Consider the following 21,610-nt stretch of genomic DNA (forward strand, 5'->3'; position numbering starts at 1 on the left):
CTCATAAGTCATGTGTTCTAGACCCCTAATCATTTTTGTTGCCCTTCGCTGGACTCTCTCCAATTTATTCACATCCTTCTTGTAGTGTGGGGCCTAAAACTGGACACAGTACTCCAGATGAGGCCTCACCAATGTCGAAGACGGGAACGATCACGTCCCTTGATCTGCTCGCTATGCCCCTACTTATACATCCCAAAATGCCATTGGCCTTCTTGGCAACAAGGGCACACTGCTGACTCATATCCAGCTTCTCGTCCACTGTCACCCCTAGGTCCTTTTCCGCAGAACTGCTGCCTAGCCATTCGGCCCCTAGTCTGTAGCGGTGCATTGGATTCTTCCGTCCTAAGTGCAGGACCCTGCACTTATCCTTATTGAACCTCATCAGATTTCTTTTGGCCCAATCCTCCAATTTGTCTAGGTCCTTCTGTATCCTATCCCTCCCCTCCAGCGTATCTACCACTCCTCCCAGTTTAGTATCACCCGCAAATTTGCTGAGAGTGCAATCTACACCATCCTCCAGATCATTTATGAAGATATTGAACAAAACCGGCCCCAGGACCGACCCCTGGGGCACTCCACTTGACACCGGCTGCCAACTAGACTTGGAGCCATTGATCACTACCCGTTGAGCCCGACAATCTAGCCAGCTTTCTACCCACCTTATAGTGCATTCATCCAGCCCATACTTCCTTAACTTGCTGACAAGAATACTGTGGGAGACCATGTCAAAAGCTTTGCTAAAGTCAAGAAACAATACATCCACTGCTTTCCCTTCATCCACAAAACCAGTAATCTCATCATAAAAGGCGATTAGATTAGTCAGGCATGACCTTCCCTTGGTGAATCCATGCTGGCTGTTCCTGATCACTTTCCTCTCATGCAAGTGCTTCAGGATTGATTCTTTGAGGACCAGCTCCATGATTTTTCCAGGGACTGAGGTGAGGCTGACTGGCCTGTAGTTCCCAGGATCCTCCTTCTTCCCTTTTTTAAAGATTGGCACTACATTAGCCTTTTTCCAGTCATCCGGGACTTCCCCCGTTCGCCACGAGTTTTCAAAGATAATGGCCAGTGGTTCTGCAATCACAGCCGGCAATTCCTTCAGCACTCTCGGATGCAACTCGTCCGGCGCCATGGACTTGTGCACGTCCAGCTTTTCTAAATAGTCCCTAACCACCTCTATCTCCACAGAGGGCTGGCCATCTCTTCCCCATTTTGTGATGCCCAGCGCAGCAGTCTGGGAGCTGACCTTGTTAGTGAAAACAGAGGCAAAAAAAGCATTGAGTACATTAGCTTTTTCCACATCCTCTGTCACTAGGTTGCCTCCCTCATTCAGTAAGGGGCCCACACTTTCCTTGGCTTTCTTCTTGTTGCCAACATACCTGAAGAAACCCTTCTTGTTACTCTTGACATCTCTGGCTAGCTGCAGCTCCAGGTGTGATTTGGCCCTCCTGATATCATTCCTACATGACCGAGCAATATTTTTATACTCTTCCCTGGTCATATGTCCAACCTTCCACTTCTTGTAAGCTTCTTTTTTATGTTTAAGATCCGCTAGTATTTCACCATTAAGCCAAGCTGGTCGCCTGCCATATTTACTATTCTTTCGACTCATCGGGATGGTTTGTCCCTGTAACCTCAACAGGGATTCCTTGAAATACAGCCAGCTCTCCTGGACTCCTTTCCCCTTCATGTTAGTCCCCCAGGGGATCCTGGCCATCCGTTCCCTGAGGGAGTCGAAGTCTGCTTTCCTGAAGTCCAGGGTCCGTATCCTGCTGCTTACCTTTCTTCCCTGCGTCAGGATCCTGAACTCAACCAACTCATGGTCACTGTCTCCCAGATTCCCATCCACTTTTGCTTCCCCCACTAATTCTACCCGGTTTGTGAGCAGCAGGTCAAGAAAAGCGCCCCCCCTAGTTGGCTCCTCCAGCACTTGCACCAGGAAATTGTCCCCTACGCTTTCCAAAAACTTCCTGGATTGTCTATGCACTGCTGTATTGCTCTCCCAGCAGATATCAGGAAAATTAAAGTCACCCATGAGAATCAGGGCATGCGATCTAGTAGCTTCCGTGAGCTGCCGGAAGAAAGCCTCATCCACCTCATCCCCCTGGTCCGGTGGTCTATAGCAGACTCCCACCACTACATCACTCCTGTTGCTCACACTTCTAAACTTAATCCAGAGACACTCAGGTTTTTCTACAGTTTCGTACCGGAGCTCTGAGCAGTCATACTGCTCCCTTACATACAGTGCTACTCCCCCACCTTTTCTGCCCTGCCTGTCCTTCCTGAACAGTTTATAACCATCCATGACAGTACTCCAGTCATGTGAGTTATCCCACCAAGTCTCTGTTATTCCGATCACGTCATAGTTCCTTGACATCACCAGGACCTCCAGTTCTCCCTGCTTGTTTCCAAGGCTTTGTGCATTCGTATATAAGCACTTGAGATAACCTGTTGATCGCCCCTCATTCCCAGTATGAGGCAGGAGCCCTCCCCTCACAGACGTTCCTGCCTGTGCTTCCTCCCGGTATCCCGCTTTCCCACTTACCTCAGGGCTTTGGTCTCCTTCCCCCGGTGAACCTAGTTTAAAGCCCTCCTCACTAGGTTAGCCAGCCTGCTGGCAAAGATGCTCTTCCCTCTCTTCGTAAGATGGAGCCCGTCTCTGCCCAGCACTCCTCCTTCATGGAACACCATCCCATGGTCAAAGAAACCAAAGCCTTCTCACCGACACCACCTGCGTAGCCATTCGTTGACTTCGACGATCCCTACCCAGGCCTTTTCCTTCCACGGGAAGGATGGACGAGAACACCACTTGCGCCTCCAACTCCTTTATCCTTCTTCCCAGAGCCACGTAGTCTGCAGTGATCCGCTCAAGGTCATTCTTGGCAGTATCATTGGTGCCCACGTGGAGAAGCAGGAAGGGGTAGCGATCCGAGGGCTTGATGAGTCTCGGCAGTCTCTCCGTCACATCACGAATCCTAGCCCCTGGCAAGCAGCAGACTTCTCGGTTTTCCCGGTCAGGGCGGCAGATAGATGACTCAGTCCCCCGGAGAAGAGAGTCCCCGACCACCACCACCCGCCTTCTCCTCTTGGGAGTGGTGGTCGTGGAACCCCCAACCTCAGGACATCGCATCTCATGCCTTCCAACCAGCGGAGTCTCCTTCTGCTTTCTCGCCCCAGACATATCATCTGGTCCACTCTCCGCAACGGTACCTGTGGAGAGAACATGAAAGCGGTTTACAGCTCTTGATGTGCAGGATACGTACTTTCACATGGATATCCAGACTATCCACAGGCATTTGAGCTTCATGGCAGAAACTCAACACTTCCAATACATGGTTCTACCTTTCGGCTTCACCGCTGCTCCACGGGTCTTCACCAAAGTTCCCTCGGTAGTGGTGGCCTACCTTCAGCACCAAGGGGTCCTTATATTCCCTTATCGCAGCAACTAGCTGATAGCAGCATGATTCAAAGAGGAGGCTCAATCCTCAATCTCCAGTCAAGCTGCTCACACTCTTCGCCTCCCTAAGGATGAGCATAAACATCAGAAAATTGACTTTGGATCCCAAACAGTCCCTAGAATTCATTGGGGCCCACATCAATGTAGTCTTCGCACGGGCCTATCTACCAGAGCACAGGTTCCAGAGACCGTACAAGAACGGATGGTCTCCACCGCCAGTTCTTCTGTTCCAGCCAGGGCTTACCTTCCCCTTCTTGGCCTCACAGTGGCCTGCACATATGTTACCGCCTTTGTTCATCTTCACTTTTGTTGCCTACAACTGTGGCTCCAGAGGGCCTGTTCTCCCATGCACCATACCGTGGACTTCCTACTGACAGTTCCCCCCCGCCCCCGCCCAGGGTCTCTCCTCTCTCCAATGGCAGATGGACCCAGGTCAGGTCTGCACTGGGATACCATTCCTCCCGTCCTCTGCACATGCCTAAGTGTTTTGCTGGGTTGGGGCCTTGGTATTGCAAGTAAGAGGGCTAACATGATCTGATTAAGGGCAAGACTGGGAAGGACTGCTTAAAATGCAGCACCGAGGGCACAGAAGGGTGTGCACGGTGCCTGCTGAGCGGGTGTCACCAACATTCTCACAAAGCGGGCCGCGGACTGGGAAAGACACTCCATGCACAGGCTTGTGGAGAACTGACAGCTCAGAAAGCAGGAACTGCCTGGGAGGCCATGCCCAGCCACAAAAGTCTTTCCCTGGGGGCAAAGCTGGTTGTCTTTACATGCTCTACCCCGGAGATTGGAGATGCACCAGTGTCCTCTGAAAGTGAAGTTCACCCCTGTGCTGAAGGCCTATGGCCACTTATGTCCCACTTAAGACCTCAAACGAGAGCCCTCTGCCTGGGGCAATGCCTCCTTTGTGTTGGGCTTGCTGCCATTTGATGTGAGAGGCAGAAGGGCAAGTAGAAGGGACTGCTTAGTTCCCTCCCCACACCTTATTAAACAAGAGGGTCTCTACACACAACAGCATCAGCCGCTCTTAACTTCCTGTTTGAGGAGCACCAGTCGTGAAGAAGCACACTAATGTTCCTTTGCAGCAAGACGACAGGACATGAGCCCAGGCTCCCCCAGCTCTGTGACATGATAAGAAGAACAGCAGTACCAGACCCGTGGCCAGGCCAGATAAGCCATGTTGCGTGGGCGGGCTGTGTTTTTCTCTAACTACTCCTTTTGCAGTATGTAGCCTAACTCCTGAGGCCCTTACTGCACAGCTAAGCTGCTTTTTAGTTAAAACCCAGAACCCCAGCAACAAACAGCAAAGAAAAATGGAGGGCTTAGAAAAGGACCATCCTTACTCGGAATCTTCCCAGCAGCCTCCACCAGCCAGAGAGGAACACACTGAGCCAGGTAACATTACCAAGTTAATGTCATGAGTGGTGGAACGGGAGCTTGTTATAGTCTAATGCGTCACTAGATTTCTTAGCAAAAAGGAGATAAAATTGCATACTAATAGCATACCAAAAAAGATTTAAATGATCAAAACTATGTATGTAAGCTACAGTAGATGCTTGGTATACAGAGTATGGAAGAAACAGATGATTGCCCTGCACAAAACAACAGTCAGGTTATTTTTCTCATTGTTGCAAAGGGGACAAGCATTTGGAAATGCTTCTCAGAGCGGTCAGAATCCTGTGCCATTACAAATACCCAGTAGGGCTATATAGAATTTTATGCCTCTTTGATCTGGACTTTACTGTGTGTATCAGTGTTCTTTTGTTAAAGAATATGGGCATTTTGCATCAGGTTTCTGTCCTGTGAGTGAGGTGGTTAATGCAAAGCACTGCCATTTGCTGTGAAACCCATCTAAGTTATTGCTTTTACCTGCACACAGGTCTTGGAATCAGGTGTGTAGTGAAACCTCTGCAGGGGGAGGGTTTGCAAGCATGCAGCTGAAATCAGAGATACCAGGGTATTTTAAGCAACAAGACAGTTTGCCATTCCAGTTTAAACAGGCCTCTCACAAGCAATAGGGGGACTTCATACACCAGACTTCAAATGCCAACATCTGGGGACTGTGGATAATAGAATGCATGCAAACCCTCGTCAGTCTGCTTCTCAGCCGTTCAGTCCTCTCTTAGAGCAACAAAAGATGGGCTGGAGGTCTTGGACTGATCAGTCAAAAACAACTTGCTTAGGCTGGTGTGTAAAGGTGGCACAGGTTTTATTACACTTAGCCTAGAATATTTTTCTCAGTTTGTTTCTCAGCAAGTTTTGACAGTCTCTTAGCTCGCAAAAGAAATAAGGGATTGATCTCGGTTACACATGCAAAGTATAACATGCATCACCAGCTAAATGCATCCTGGTTTAATAACCATCAGTGAATTCATCCTGTCAGCCCTGCGAGCGTCCTTCTACCATTCGACATGACCAGTCTTCTCAGCAAATCTCCTGCTGCTTTACTATTTGGCAGACAACAGGTTATCCGCTGATCACTGAAAGCCATGGCATGTCCCTAAAGTAATTCCTTTGGAGGGGCATTGTTATTAGGGATTGTCAATATGGCATTTTATACATTTAGAAGGGGATATTTCACAACGCTCATGTGCTGAGAATTAACGGCAGCCTCTGCCCTCGTATACGACGATCAGGCTACGGCACACACCCCTTACTACATATTGTTGTCTTTCTATTACACATTTTGAACCACATTGTGATCTCCCACCCCTTCCGTATCGTTTGTTTGGATTGTGAGCTTCTCATGGATGGGGACTGTCTCTTACTGGGTCTCTCTGGGGCCCAGCATGAGGAGGCATTCAGGCATTACTGTAGTAATGGTAATTCTGGACCCTGGTGCTCAGCTCAGGGTGGGATCCAAAGCACGTGAAAGCAGCATTCCCAGAGTTAATTTCCCATTATTCCCTCCTGTTCAGAGATACTGATCCAGAGAAGGTTATTCTTGGCTTAGCACACCAGCTGGGCAGTCAAGAGATGCTGGCTCTATTCCCAGAATAGTCAGATTCCTTGTGACCAAGTCACTTTGCCTCAGTTTCTCCATTTGGTGATAACAGCCCTTCTTGGTTCTCCCAGGGCTTGTTTGGGAAGCTTAATGCATTAATGTGCTTTGAGGCTGTTGGCTGGAAGGTGTAATTATTTAGAACAGTTGTCTGTCTTTAGTTTAGTGTGTATTCAGGAATGCTGTTGTGCAGGTCTGTTTGAAATTATGAAAGTCACAACTCATTTATTCTTTTAAATGTATATTGCATGCCTCATTCCTTACTCCTGACTTCACACCGTCCCTTGCTAGAGATGCATTTTTTCCTGCCTGCATGGCACATCTGCTGCTCTGAGTCTCAGCAAAGGAGTATGCTAGCAGCTCTGCCATGAGCCTTGTTTGTGTTGCACTCGCAGATGAGGCATAGGGAGGGAGAAACAAGGCATGTACATACGGACCAAGTTACCACAACTCGGTGACTCGGTGTTCCTAGTGGGCAGGTGTCCGTACCACAAGGATAACTTTGGGGCTGGGGGTTAGGAGATTGGGGTGGAAATCCTGGCCCCAGTGAAGTCAATAGGAGTTTTGCCATGGACAGCAGGCGTTAGGGTTTCAGCCCTGAATTCTGTCCCCAGATCTACCACTGGCCAGCCATGTGACACTGGGCAAGTCACTGAGCCCAAAACCACTAGATCACAGGGGCAGTGAGGAGTAACTCATGAATGGGTGATGTGCCCGGCCCTGTGCCCACTGGAGCCTTTCACACAGGGTTTAACTGGGGTCTTGTGCTGGGCCCTGCACAGTGGGGAATTGTGTCCTCCTTTCTGCAAACAGCCTTCAGCCCATGGAGTCACTCTGGGTGCATCTACAGTGCAATCAGACCCTGCAGCTGGCCCGTGCCAGCTGACTCAGGCTGGCTTGGGCTGCGGGCTGCTTCATCGTGGTGTAGACATTCAGGTTCAGGCTGCAGCCGGAGCTCTGAGACGTTCCCATCTTGCAGGGTCCTAGAACCCAGACTCCAGACCAAACCTAAACATCACAATGACATAGCCCCTTTGCTCGAGCCAGCTGGCATGGGCCAGCCAGTGCAGGTGTCTAATCGCAGTGCAGACATACCCTGTGACTGTCATTATTCCCTGCAGTGAGTGCTCAGCCCTGTCGGACAGAAATGTTCCTGTTCCCTGACTGGCTGAAACCCATTAGGCCTCAGTCCTGCCAGGTGCCAAGCACTCTGGCCCCGTGCCAACAAAGCCCAGGAACTCACTCCTGACTGAGCCTCTCCCTGCCCCCATCAGGACTGCTCGCCCACTGAGCATTCTGAGTGCGTTCCCGTACTGCCAGATCCGGGCCAGGGTGCATCGCCTCTCGCAGGATCTGGCCCTTCCACAGGAGAGGAGCTGTGAGAAGAGCCACGTGTGAGCACCTACTGCAGATTGTCAGATAGGGATCCCTGGCTCCTCTCACTAGTAGATCTCAAAGAACTTTGTAGAGGAGTTCAGCGTCATTACTGACAGGAAGTAAGAATGGCCACACTGGGTCAGACCAAAGGTCCATCTAGCCTAGGATCCTGTTTTCCGACAGTGGCCAGTGCCAGGTGCCCCAAAGGGAATGAACAGAACAGGCAATCAGCTAGTGATCCATCCTCTGTCGTCTACTCCCAGCTTTGGCAGCCAGAGGCTAGGGACACCCAGAGCATGGGATTACATCCCTGACCACCTGGCTAATAGCCACCGATGGACCTACCCTCCACGAACTTCTCATTCTTTTTTGAATGCAGTTCAAAGAGACTTCCCCAGGGTCATCCAGCAGCCAGTTGCAGAGCTGGGATTAGAATGCAGGTCTGATGAGTCCCAGGCCACCAGTGTGTATCCACTAGGCCACAATGAATACTCCGTGTAGGTAAAACAGGGTAAACCTTGGGATTCATGAATACCTGGCAGTTCTCCAAGTACAGATGAGCAATACATACATGAGCCTTCAAATAGCAGCAAATTCAACTCAGAGGGAGGTAACGCCACATGTCCAGGCCCACTCAGAGCCAAGGGAGCCAAGGGTGAGACTAACTAACAGACAAGGGAAGGGAGAGACTGAATGTCACCCTGCCAATCCAATGGGCTTTGGGTTAACAGCCTGCAGGCTTTCCAACTAGCTGCTATGCAATGATTTAATGGGAGACAATGTTCTGGATGCAGGACCCACTGCTGCCAGGTGGGAGCTATTGTCCAAGAAACTGGGCATGTCCAGTCCATCCCCAAAGCCCATCTGCTTTCATTAAGGTGTTATTTGCAGCATGAAGGATGTGATCACTTGCCCCTTATCTGTGGCCTCTAGTGCACTTCTGTCCCGGGTGTTATTTACATGATAGCTCGCTGTCTGGCTGAGGTGACTCCCTTCCACTAGGAGGCCCCACCCCAGGGTGCTCCCACTCGACTCACCTTGCTGTGTCCCTGTCATCGCCAGGAAGACTTATCACAGGTTAGTCTTCAGTCATGGCACCACATTTACACTTGGTCTGTTCTTGTAGGGGCCATCACACGCCGCCTGAGAGACCGAGAGCTGCTGAGGAAAAGGAAAGCGGAGGCACAGGAGAAAGATACTGTCCAGTGGGTTCTGGGGTAAATTATACTTACACCCTGGGGAAATTTTATCTTAGCGACAGGGAAGCACCCCTTGTATACAGGGAATGGCCACCTGCCACATTGTGACTTGGACTATGTGCTCACATAGGGGTGGGTGGCAGAAGAACCCCTTTGCACTGTTATGGGGAGTCCCCTCTGGCAGAGCGGGAAGTGGGCAGAGCCTGGGGTCTGATCCAGCACAGCTGAGCTGGTGCTGGGTGAGAGAGATGAGCCCCCACTGAGAGCTGCAGGGCTGTAACTCTCCTCCAAGGGCTACTCGTGGGATGCCACCTACACACCACCCCGGCTCAGGGTGGGGCCCCGAAGGCCAAGTCGTCTAGCCCTGTCCCTTTGAACATGTGCAGTGGTAAGTGCAATGAACGCCGCTACGCACTACTGCCCAGGGGAGGAGCACAAGTAAAGAAAAGACCCACAGATCCAAATCTTCTGCTGGTCAAACATTCACACGCCCTGGTGAGCTCAGGGATCACTCACAGAGCACATGGGGGAAAGCCAACCCGCTGGCCAACGCAGCCATGTGGTTTTACCTAGGGTGCTGCACACAGTAGGGCTCCAGATCATGCCATACGCGCAAGGGGGCTATTCTGCAGCAGGTGGCCAGGCTGGTGGACAGAAAGGAAAGGGTCTCGATACTAGCCCCAGGCTCCCTCCTGCAGACATCCTCCCACCACGCCCAGAGACAGCCCTAGTCCCCTGCCAGCCCCCAGGTAGGACTTGATACACATCAGCCTCCTCATCTACCTTCTAGCCCCCACTGACCCAGACACCCCAGCACCATCCCCACCTCCTCTGGTGCCCCAGACACCCTCCAGCCTACCCACCCCTCCACCTGCCCCAGCCTCAGAGCTTCCAAGTGGTGTGCAGCTCCATGTCCCATCTCCCACCACTGCTCCAGGCAGAGTGTGTTGCCCGTAAGCTGGCACTTATTGTGATATGCAGATTGTGCATATGCAAAGTAGCTCATTAAATAATTTGCATAAATGGTCAGACAAGGCACCACACAAAACTTGGCAGCTGTGGGAGACCTTGGGCAGGAAGGAGGAATTGTGATTCGGGGTGGGAGAGAGTCACGCTTTCTCTCAGGGCTGCTCCTGCTCCTTTGCTCTGGACTGGGCCATCTAGCCCTATCTCCGGTGACCACACCATCACAGCTCACGGCACCTGCCCCTGTTTTCCCTTGCTGTGGCCCAGCAAGGGCACCCACTGTAGGCTCCCAGCTTCCCAGCCATCTTTCTCCCTCCTGACCAGACTGCACAGCTCCCTGCCTACACTGGGAGATCCTCAGCCGTCTGGCGGCCTATGCAGCCTGCTTGACTTTTCTCCTCAGAGATGGCAAACAGGGTAGTTGCCATAGTTAAGTTACTACACGGCTCTGCCTAAGCAAGCACATTTATTCTTAAGGTGAAAGCATGCCAGAGAAAACAGGAAAAGAACCTACACACATGCCAGTGAGCTCACCAGAGATCACCTTGACTCCAGCAAGTCCTTCAAACCCCACTGAAGGATTTTCCTGCAGTCAGAACTTCACCCCAGCTTCAGCTCAGAACAAGCCCTCTCAGTCTTATGCTGTCTCAGTAGGCTAAATTCCTTCCAACTTTTCCCTAAGGACTGGGGGCCCCTTGGGACCAGAGATCTGGTCCGTTTACTGGTTCAGGAAGAAGGCCCCGAGTCAGTTTAAACTCAGGATATTTAACCTGAAGTCCTTTATTTGGCTGCTGGTCCCTGGAGAATCCAGCTTGAACCAGTATGTGTAAGCCTCTCTCCAGTTGGTGGTACTGCTCTGGAGGTGTGATTTTGCCTACTCACCTCCCATGGTTAGTTCCTGGAGGGCTGTGATTCCCCCTCCCCCATGGAATTACAGACAATCCCTGGCCCACATGGATACATAAATGCAATTCAATAAGATTTGTCCAGGATATTGCCCTGTCTCACACACTCTCTCTCAGTTCACTTCTAAGATCTGAACAGCTGTTCCCAACATTCCATCATGGCTTCAGGCCCCGCTCAGAAGGGGCTAAGCCCTGGACCCACCTAGGCAGAGGCTTCAGGCAAGCCCCTGTGTCAGACTGCTGGCAAGACACTTGGCTTTAGGCGTGAGCCCCTATTACCCAGGCAAGCTCAGAATTCACCAGCTGTGTGCATCAATCCATAGGGAAGGCTGTGCCGGCCATGGTGCGTTATTTTCCCAGGCAGTGATTTCTCACCCAGAATAGCAAGTTTGTCTCTGTAACCTAGAAGTGGGCAAAGGGGAGAGGCACTAAGGCCCAGGCCAGGTCTAGCGACAGACTTTGGCCAGCGCGGCTCTGTGAGGCCTGCGAGGGATGCAGCTGTGCCAGCCAAAGCCCCTAGTGCTGCCAGCTATAGCAGCAGAAGTGCACTTCTGGCAGTAGAGTTCGGGGTGCGTGGGCCAGGGGAGAAGAGGAGTGGCTGGAATAAGCTGCACCAGCGCTGAGGGCTACTGGCCTAGCTGTGTCCACAGCAGGAGCTCTTTGCTCGCAGAGCACAGCAGTACAGCTACACCGACAAAGCGCTCTGCACAGGGGAACCCACCGCCCAGCTCCCACTGACAGTGCCTGGCAGCTGGGGGCTTCCCTCTCCTATGTGCCCGCGAGGGCTGTCCCCTGGTTCACGGCGCTGTGCGAGATGCTGTACTGTTCCGACAGAGAGCGGGGAAAGAGCAAAGGGCCAAAGAGGGGCCGAGGAGCTGGAAGAAGAAGAGGCCGACAGCAGGATACAGAGCCGGAGCCTCAGCCTGAAGTGCAAGAGGAGGTGGAGAAGGAACCCCCAGAGAAAGCACAGGGATCTCCAGGGCACCATGAGGAGGAGCCCACCTTATCTGTGGCTCAAGAGCTGTCTGTTGGGACTCAGCAGGAGGCCGTGGAGGGCCCCCCAGCCGAGGATACTCTGCATCCAGTAGGTAAGTGGTTAGAGACCCTCTGGGATCAGAGATTATCAGGGTTGGAAGGGACCTGAGGAGGTCATTTAGTCCAACCCCCTGCTCAAAGCAGGTCCAATCCCTAATTTTTGCCCCAGATCCCTAAATGGCCCCCTCAAGGATTGAACTCACAACCCTGGGGCTAGCAGGCCAATGCTCAAACCACTGAGCTCTCCCTCCCCCTTCAGATCAGAGCATGTTTCCAGAGAACTCGCCCCTAGGTGCATCCTTTGGGAGCAGAGGAACTGTCCAGCCAGGCAATGGAGCAGTGACTCAGCAGCATCGGGTCTTTGCCTCTGGCTAGCTGCAGAGCCTCTTCCCTGCTCAAGCCTGCATTTGTACACAGCAGTGACAAAGCTGCAGCAAGCTCCTGGCATCCCGCTTGCTGAGCCAGTCTGTTCCAAATGGCAGCCCCTGGGAAGGCCCTGCTTCCCTGGCCACAAGGCGGGAGTGGAGCTGATGGCTCTGTCTAGGCCTTTGGGGAATTTCCCCACCCTTCAGGTCTCCCCAACAGGGATGTCCCAGACAGTCAGTGCAGAGCCGAGCCGAGCCGGGGACTGGGCAACAAGAAGGGGATCCCGCCAAGTCCAGTCCCAAGAGGAACCCATTCATCACCAGTGCAGTCTGGAAATGGCAGGTGTGGAGACTCTGGGGCCCAGGGCTTCTCCCCATAGGTGCCCCGTGGGACAGCTACAGAGATGACAGTGTCCCTGTATTACCTGGGCCCCTTCCTGGCTCACAAGGAACTCACTGGGACTTAGGGCTGTTGATATCAGGCCCTTCATATTTATTCCACAGGGGGCTATCTGGAGATTTGAGCTGAAATTCCTAAAACTGGCTATGGGATTTGGGTGCCCATTTCCCATTGACATTGATAGAAACTGAACATCCACCTCCCCTAGGGGCTTTGAAACCATCCCCTTAGGGCCAGCGTGTCAGAGGTGCTGGGTGCCTGCTACGCCCATCAACTTCCATTGGAGCCCAGAAGCCCTGAGTGCCCAATCCTGCATCAAGATCCCATGTGCCTTCACAGGCCCCCACTGACCTCCCAGGTCTCTGTGCAGGGGCAGGAGTCCCCCCCATGCAGAGCTCATTGCAGGCTGGGCCCATGCATGTAACCCTTCTATACAAAGGAGATGTCTATGTACCCAGAGGCCAGCATCTTATCTGCCACTGCTATGCAGGGTCACCCACCCACACATTTAAATATCTTGAGTCAGACCCCCCAAATCAGTGCACATAGAAACAAAAAGGTGTCATGGGATTCACCCACCCTTGGAGCACCTCCACCAGGTTGCTCTGGGAATTAGCTAGTTCCAGATCTGATACTCCCTCCTGTTGGTTCCTTGGCCCATGGTCTCCCTCTTTCTCTGGCACACAGGATGCTGCTTCTTCAGGACTCAGTCCTCCGGTCAGGTCACTATAGTCCCCCCCTTCCAGGGTAACAAAAGATCTCCCAACAGCAGTCCTAGGGAGTCTGAGCTCCACTGCCTGGTCCATGCCACTTCCCTAGTAGCTGGCAGGAGAACCTGGGTCCACCCACTTCTCCAGGTTCCCGCCCAGGGTAACTATACCTGCAACTGTGGTCTGCCTTCCCTCAGACCCTGTTGCTCTTTTCCTGGACACCTTCCTACTTCTGATCTTGACCTTCTGGTTCCCCCAATTTCTGGGTTTGCCAGTCCAAACCCCCTCCTCCCAGGCAGTAACTGTAGACTAAACACCATAGCCCCAAACACACATCCCCTCTCCCAGAACAGGACTACAGACTACTTTCCCCACAGCCCCCTTTCTGCTGCCAACTTCCTGGCTTTATTAACCCGGCCCAGCTCCTCCCCCAGCAGGACTTCATCAGCAATTAGGCTTTAGCAGTCCCTGGCTTTCCTCCAGAAGCAACTTAATTGGCCTAATTTACCCCTTCAGGCTTTGTGTGTGGAGGACACCCCCTCACAAAGGGATAGGAACCTTTCTTTCTTTCTTTCTTTCTTTCTTTCTTTCTTTCTTTCTTTCTTTCTTTCTTTCTTTCTTTCTTTCTTTCTTTCTTAATAAAAGCTGAGATTCTCAAGTGATCACATGAGTCCAGCAGCTGGGGAGTTAAGGAAAATACTGTGACACTCAACATGGAAATGGCTTTGCTCTTTCTCTTTTACAGAGCATGGGGAAGTGCCAAAGTCAGAAGAAGCAGGAATATCAGAGGCTTTGAATATCCCCCTGGAAAATGACCACACAGATAATGGATACTACCCCTCAGTTTTATTTTGATCTTTTTTTCCTTCCCATTGCTTTGGTCAAAGTCCAAGCACTGTAGAATGATTTAGATCTGCTATTCCTGTGTGAGAAATAAAAACTAAACACTTACACCATCGTCTACCATCACTGGTATTTTGCCTACCTAGGAATACTGGGGAAATCTGTTCATTCCCCTCCCCCTCCCCAGATATTATACCTCTAAAACTCAGCAGCTGCGTGCTCAGGACTATACCACAGACCTTGGGGATTCTCCTCCAGCCCCCTGCCCTGACCCGATTCCCTGTGCTGCTCTTCCCCAGCAGCCCCTACTCCCGCGGAAGGCCAGAGGTTTCCATGGCAGAGCCCATTTCTGGATTGGGCCTTGCAATGTAGACTTAGATCTCAGGCAGCACTGAGGAGCCCGTTCTTTATCCAGCTTTCCAGCCGCTGCTGAATGGGTAACTACAGCTTAGCTTCACATGACTCTCCCAGACAGATCCAGGAGATGGGAGCTGCCTGAGTTTCATCGAATGCCCCCAGCAGCTGTGGTATTCCTCTCTAGCGGTAACAAATCTTAGGCCTTTCCGAAGTCTCGTCACTTTGATCTATATTTTGTACTTTTCCTTCGTGGCCCCTCATCTGCTCCCCACAGCCCCTTCACGGACTATGAGGGTGGGAAGCTGTGTTGCACTTTCACCTTTCACTTGTCAAACTCACTCAGACACTCCCTCTTTAGCTGCTTTGCACAAACCGTGGACCTTGGACATGGCTTCCTGTGTCGACAGTGCTGGGAGCACACAGATGGCCAGGAAAAGGACAAGAAATGCACTGAAGGTGTCCCAAAGGCTTTCAGAGAGACAATGCTGGGTTTCTAGCCAACCAAAACCATAACAGTGCCCTTTAATCAGTGTCTGGATCACAGGGAGGATGTGGCTTACCCCCCTAAGCATTAAGCTGGGCACATATCTCCACATCCCATGGCTAAAGACAGCCATAGATTCCATGCTTATTGCTATGCGGAAGAAGGCTAGAGGCTGGCAATTTCTTATTCCATGCCTACATGTTATAATGGGGATAAGGGGTTGTCCAGGCAGGGTGGTCAGTGCCTTGCAGGACTGAGCCCAGAATGGCTTCAACTAAGTGGATGCTGCAGAATATCCTAGCACAATGGCCCCGTTCTCAGGGGTGCTGAGCTCCAGGGTGCACGTTGGCTTAAACAGGAGTTGTAGGTTCTCAGCACCTCTGAAATCAGGCACTGTGGCCAAAATCTTCATACTTGGGTGCCCAGAGATAGCCAGTTTGAGGGCCTCCTCCAGCTCCCACTGAACTCAGGGGAAAGTCTTCTTCTGAGCTCACTGGATACTGGCCTAATTTTCAGAGATGGGAGCCTCTGCAGCCACATTGATCTACTCAGGAACTGTGGGGTCTCAGCATGTCTGGAACCAGGCTGGGTTTATAGGGGCACCTACCTGTATCCTTGTTTAAAAATGTTAGCCTGTCAGTGCCTTAGTGAGACTGCAGCTCAGTAGCCAAATGATGTGTTCAGAAGGTCAAGGAGATTTTGGCTAAAATACATGGTTTCTAGTCAGCTCTGGATACTGTTACCAGCTCATTTGCAAACAGACTCTGGTGTGAGCGAGCAGGAGTGAGTGGCCAGTTAACATTACATTACACCAATCTCTCCTGCCCCTCTCCTGAGTCTGTCTCTGTGTTAAGGACAATCCTCCCTTCTGGTCCCTGCCAGGGCTCTGTGGATGCCCAGGACCCCCTGCCACTCCTGTGTGCCAGTCCCTGGCTCCCCATGGCAGGTGGAGCCATGCAGGGTTGGTCTGAGATCCCTCTACCCTGGCAGGACAAAGAGAGCTTAGTGGGCCCAGAGGATTGACTCCATACACCTAGCAGCCGAGTGATTAGCACGGATCAGGCCCTTGCATTCAGCTTAGCAGAACTATGGCCTGTTTCCACTGGGCATGGATCTTTTACTAAATTAATCAAAACATTTGCTGTGCGAAGAGACCTAGTTGTGGAAATGTGTTTCCTTGTATTCCCCTCTCTGTCCTCTTGCACTGCCAGCAACCGCTTTACAATCCCCTGGCTCCTGAACCCCAGTGTGACAATATCGCCACGGTGCTAGGGTGGAGCCGACGAGAAGTTCGAAAGCAGAAGCCAAGTGGCTGTTCCTGATCATTTCCAACTGAAAGCTCCCACTTTGCCATCACATCACTGAGTGCGGTCGATGGCTAGCCACAGACTGCGGTTAGAAAGGAGCACACTTTCCCCTTGGCACACTGCCTTATTAATGGAGTCGCCTGGTGAGATAACTCTGGTACAATCCTTGCTTATCTGTAAGAGTCAGATGCATCAGGTTTCTTTCCACCTAGCCGAGGGTAATATTTTTGCTTTGACATGTGTGCCCAAAGCTGACGGGAGCTAGGATGTGCAATGCAGGACACAGTCTCTTGCATTCGCCATATAAGGGATCTTGTTTCACAAAACTCCTGTTGGAAATGCCAAGAAGCCATTACCTAGCACAGCCCTGATGTCAGACGCCCCCTGAGAGCTTTCTGACGTCCCCGCAGATTGCAGGAGAACATGCTTCTCCTCTAGAGTGATTAAAATGAGAGTGCTACAGAGAGAGAGACCTCACTAAAAACCACAGTCCCAGTCCTACCGGGCCATTTAGGTCCCACAGTGCCATGTGAGAGTTTAGCTGGCCTGGGCTGCATGGCTCAGGGGGTTGTACCAGGCTGGCACTAGTATAGGATACGGACCTGTTACCCTGAATCGTTGGTTCTCTCCAGCCCAGCTATGTGGTGACAGAAAGACGCTCTAGCTGATGGCTGTTTGGCGACTTGTGTGACGTGTGTTAGTGGTGTGGTGCCATGTTGTTTGTGAACAGATGGCTCCGCGGAGCAGAGCCCAAGGCAGGATTGGCAAGGCTGCTGAGCTTCCTGAGAGAGGGGCTCCCTTCAGCTCAGACTGGGGGCCAAGCACACGGGGGGTGGGGGCAATGCGCTGGCCGTACTGTACCTGTGCAGAGCTGGAGAGACCTGGAGCAGTAGAGACACTGAACCCGCTATCAGCAAAATCTTGCTTTGAACAGGTGCTCTAGTGCGTTGCTGTGAGCAGTGCGTTCCCAGGCAGGAGCTAAGGTTACTAGGGGAGGAAAGTCCATGTCGCCAGGGAGCACTGGGCTGGGACCCTGGAGAGCAGCAGTCAGGCCCTTGCTCTGCCGCTGACATTCTCTCTGCCTCAGCGTCCCAGCTGTGCCAGAGGGATGATGGTGCTTGACCTCAATGGGAGTTACGTGCCCCGTCTGCTTAGCCGCCTAGTGGGGTCTTCAGAAGCCCCTCTCTGCATCTTCAGTGTCTACATCCCTTTGGACTCTGGCCCATAGCCCTGTGCAGACAGACAGTACCCCGTGCAATGGGGCTGGAGTCCGGCTGGGTCGGACTATACTACAGAGCATCCCAGCCAGGCTGGGCTCACCCCTTAGCACTGAAATCCTCCGCCACTGGGCTTGGTGCAGGAGGCTGCAGTGCAAACCAGCCCCCCACAAGAGCAGCAGGAGAGAGGACTTCATGGCTGTAATTAAATTATTTACTAGTTCCATACCAGACAGTTTTAGGAAGTGACAGAACACATATTGTCCTTTAATTGTCTGTCATGAGGAAGCCTTTTCTCTTAACTGTTACATTAATTATTAACAATGATTTACAGTCTGGCTCTAAAATGTTCACCTCCTATGTAGGTTGTGTAGACAACTGCTTTCACCTAGTCAGTAAACAGGATTATCTTGCTTTGGCTTGTTCTGACATGTCACTATAAAATCTTTGTTGATTTTCTGTTCAGAGAATCCTCATTAATCTAGCTGTAAATGCTGGGTCAAAGAAGAGTGATTGGGCTATAAGCAAACACAAAGAAAACAATGGCAAAGGCAAAGAGACTGGAGTTAGTCATTTGATATAGTTCAAAATTTCCCCCCTCCTTAAAAGTCCCTTGTGAAAGCCAGCAGCATGTCCAGGATCAGACATCAGGAATTCATCTTCCCCGTTATTTTACACCTCTCATGCTCCACAGCGGTCAGTGAGTGACACAAGCCATCAAAACTGGGGACAAGTGACCAAGAGCGGAATACCTTCCTTTGATCCAGCAGTATTTTGAATGATAAAGCCTGTCTTGCAGGATGTTCGCTCACTGTGTGAATTAAATAAGCCATTTTAAAGACAGCGCACAGGGGAAAATGCCATCGCGTGCAACTATTAGCCCCTCCCCAGGCAACAGAAGGGTTTAGACCTTCACATCCTAGCACAGACCTCTGTGACTGGAGCTGAAGGAACAACTTGTTTCTAGTCTGGGTCACTCCCTATCGGGGCAGTGCATACACTTTGCCCGTGAAGTGCATGCCCGACTGCTGGACAGAAGGAGGATGTAGGAGCTCAGGAATCCTGAGCTCTAGTCCTGGCTGTCTGGGAGAGGAGTGTGACCTAGTGGTTAGAGCGGTGGTGGGTTAGAGGAAGGGTAGCCCAGCACATAGATTTGGCACAACCTTTCTGCAAGGTTGAGTGAGTGAGTCTTGCATGCTTCCCAGTGGAGACCTTTGTTCTACTAGCAAGGAGCCTTGTACCTCATTTGTTAAAGGGGGCGGGGAGGGCACAGGCGCCGACTTCTAGTGGTGCCGGAGGGTGCTCAACGCCCCTGTACCTCCTGCCCCTTCCCCAAAGTCCCTGCCCCAACTCCGCCCCCTCCAGCCCTCATTCTAACCCCTTCCCCAATTCCCCGCCCCGGCCCCGCCTCTGCCCCTGAGTGCACCACGTTCCCGCTCCTCCCCCTCCCTCCTGGAGCTGGCTACAGCTGTTGAGCAGCGGCAAGGGCTGGGAGGTAGGCGGAGGAGCGGGGACATGGCGCACTGTGGGGGGAGGAGGTGGAGGAGGAGGTGAGGTGGGGCGGGGCGGAGAGCTTGGCTGGCAGAGCACCCACTAATTTTTCCCTATGGGTGCTCCAGCCCCGGAGCACCCATGGAGTCGGCACCTATGGGGGAGCGGAAGATACTTAACTGCGTGCTGAGTTATGGTGTGAAGCCTTGCTCACTAATAAGGACTTTGAAACACACAGCAGTCAGCAGAGTGAGACCAGAAATGGTCTCCAGGCCTGAGGGTATTTGGATGGGATGTCCGCTGAGTGCTAATGGACTTGGTGGAACAGACTGATTCTATTCATAGGAGGCATGTCCCACAGAATCTGAGATCTCTGAGCGCTCTGAATAAACACACAATACCTGCTGCCAATTTTTATGCTGATAAAATACCACAACGTGTTCATGTCATTAGTCAAGATGTTCCTTCACTGTAATTTAAAACTTTGTATGCAATTGTTTTAGGAACTGCAAGAAAAATATCTGTAGCAGTTAGTTCAAACGCCTTTCCCAAGACGTTGTTTGTAAAGGTGTATGTTATTTTGTAGAAAAAATATATTTTTGTTAATAACTAACAACTGCAATGTTGCCAGTTGTGATTTCATTATGAGAACAGTGAGACTGGATGTTCTTCATCAAGCACCAGCTCCTTAAGTCATTTTATTTTCTGAAAATCACATTCTTGTTTTTTTAAAGTAAGTTTCTCGCCCTAAGGTTGTAGAGAAAAGCTTGAACCCAGGGCCCCAATGTACACTGCAGCTTCCAAAACCAGACGGCAAATAGCAAGAACCCAGATTTCTTTTTTTTTTTTTAAATCTCTTGATTTTCATCTGGTCCCCTGATTCTCAGCACCTGAGTTCGGCACGGCTTCCGCTAGCAGTGCCCAGGGCTGCGGGGCACGTTCACCACAGCACAGGCTCCACACCACGCGCAGCAGCTTGGAGCCGGAGCAGTGCACAGGCCCTACCATGGCATCAAGGAGACTGACACGGCACATCATCGCTCTGTACGGGCACCTCGGCACGGGTGAGCGCCAGCCTCTGACTGGGGCAGGTCAGTGCGCTGGGAGCAGCTGCCTCTAGTGGCCACGGGGGGAACTGCAGCCACATACTGCTCTGCCTGCCGGCACTAAATGGCAGGAAATCTTGGACTCGGGAACGATTCCTAGCCCTGGCGGTATGCTGGTGGCAGGAGGGGAGTGTGGGCTGGGCACAGATGGGGCAGAGTGCTCAGGGCCATGATGCACTGTATCTGGGGGCTCTGGTAGATGTGGGTGGCAGGGGGGATAGACTGGTGCACACACCATTGCCTGGTGCCTTCACCAGCCTGCTCCTGGAGCAGGGCTAAGTGTGTGCACACGTGAAGCCCCCAGAGACTGATGGGTGGAGCAAGGAGACAGTGGGAGGAGCAGATCTGCACCAGGTCACTGGGGGCCTCCCAGCCCCAGATCACCAAAGCCCCAGGATGAGCCCAGGGCAGGAGACGGTGGTGGCACATGCAGGCTCCTGCATGTAGCTGTCTCTAGAGGACAGTGAGCGGGAGAGGTGCCCTGCAGCCCACCCACCCACCCACCCCCACACGACAGCCCTGGCCAGAATCCAAACTGCAGGCAGCCCCCCAAAACCTGATCCCCTGCCTCCCGTCCCACTGAGCATGCAACCCCCTGACACCCCTGCTTAACCCACAGGCGCCTCCCCCCCCCATGTCTCTGTGCTCTCAGGGGTCATGTCACTCAAGCTAGGGAGCTCCAGCACAAGCAGTGACCAGCATAGGCTCCACCGCCCAGCCCAGCACCTCCCCGCTGAGAGCCCGCGGGCTGGAACCACTGCAGGAGGGCAGCAGAGAAGCCCCATCTCCTGAGACTTCAGCCCGCGGGGTGCAGCGAAGGAGGACACTGCACAGGGATGGACTCTTACTCTGCTGCCCTGCCCAAGAGGGTGGGGCTGATAAAGGCACTAGGCTGGTGTCCAGCTTGGTGACAGCCGAAGGGTGGGACAGGCAGCTTAGGGGCACAGTGAAGCTCAGCAGCAGCTGCTGGAAATGGGAGGTGAAATGCACATGGGCACACACACATACACGTGCACACCCCCCGGCCAAGATTCTCAAAAGTGACTGGTGGTTTGGGGTGCCGCTCCCTGAGAGGCTTTGGCCTCCCCAGGTCTGAAACGAACTCTTGCTCTTCCCCGTGGAAGGAGGCTGGGGTTTGGAACCAGGCTACTGCTGCCTGCTCGCTAAGGTGGGTACATATGGACAGGGATTTACCATGCCCCCTCCATTCCTAGCACCTTTCATGGTACAGACCTGCTGAGAACACAGCTCCCATAATCCTAACTGCTGGAACGGTCCACTCAAGTCTTGCTGCCCAGTTCCCTCCCACACAAGGGCTTGGCCCTTCCTGGGGCAAACAAGGGCAGCGGAAGGACTGGGCTGAGAGAGGCTTGTTTGAGGACATGCA

The 21,610-nt window shown here is 52.2% G+C and overlaps 1 protein-coding gene across 4 annotated transcripts in view; it reads left to right on the top strand.

Annotated features, from left to right (window-relative positions):
* Positions 1–4,504: 4,504 nt before the first annotated feature.
* HEMGN (hemogen) overlaps positions 4,505–21,610 on the top strand; it is a 51,454-nt gene continuing 34,348 nt past the window's right edge. For 2 of the 4 annotated variants that reach the window (XR_012159192.2, XR_012159191.2), the window contains exons 1-4: positions 4,505–4,855; positions 8,965–9,043; positions 11,743–11,996; positions 14,164–20,181. Coding sequence is in view for 2 of the 4 variants with exons in the window: in XM_073346041.2 (XP_073202142.1) it covers positions 4,774–4,855; positions 8,965–9,055; positions 11,743–11,996; positions 14,164–14,273 (537 nt within the window). In the remaining 2 variants the exon portion in view is untranslated. Of the gene's footprint in view, positions 4,856–8,964; positions 9,056–11,742; positions 11,997–14,163; positions 20,182–21,610 lie in introns of those variants that run through there. The other 2 variants (XM_073346041.2, XM_073346042.2) reach the window with 2 other exon arrangements.

The sequence above is a fragment of the Lepidochelys kempii genome, chromosome 5 (assembly GCF_965140285.1).
Source record: "Lepidochelys kempii isolate rLepKem1 chromosome 5, rLepKem1.hap1, whole genome shotgun sequence".
Classification (NCBI taxonomy): domain Eukaryota; kingdom Metazoa; phylum Chordata; order Testudines; family Cheloniidae; genus Lepidochelys; species Lepidochelys kempii.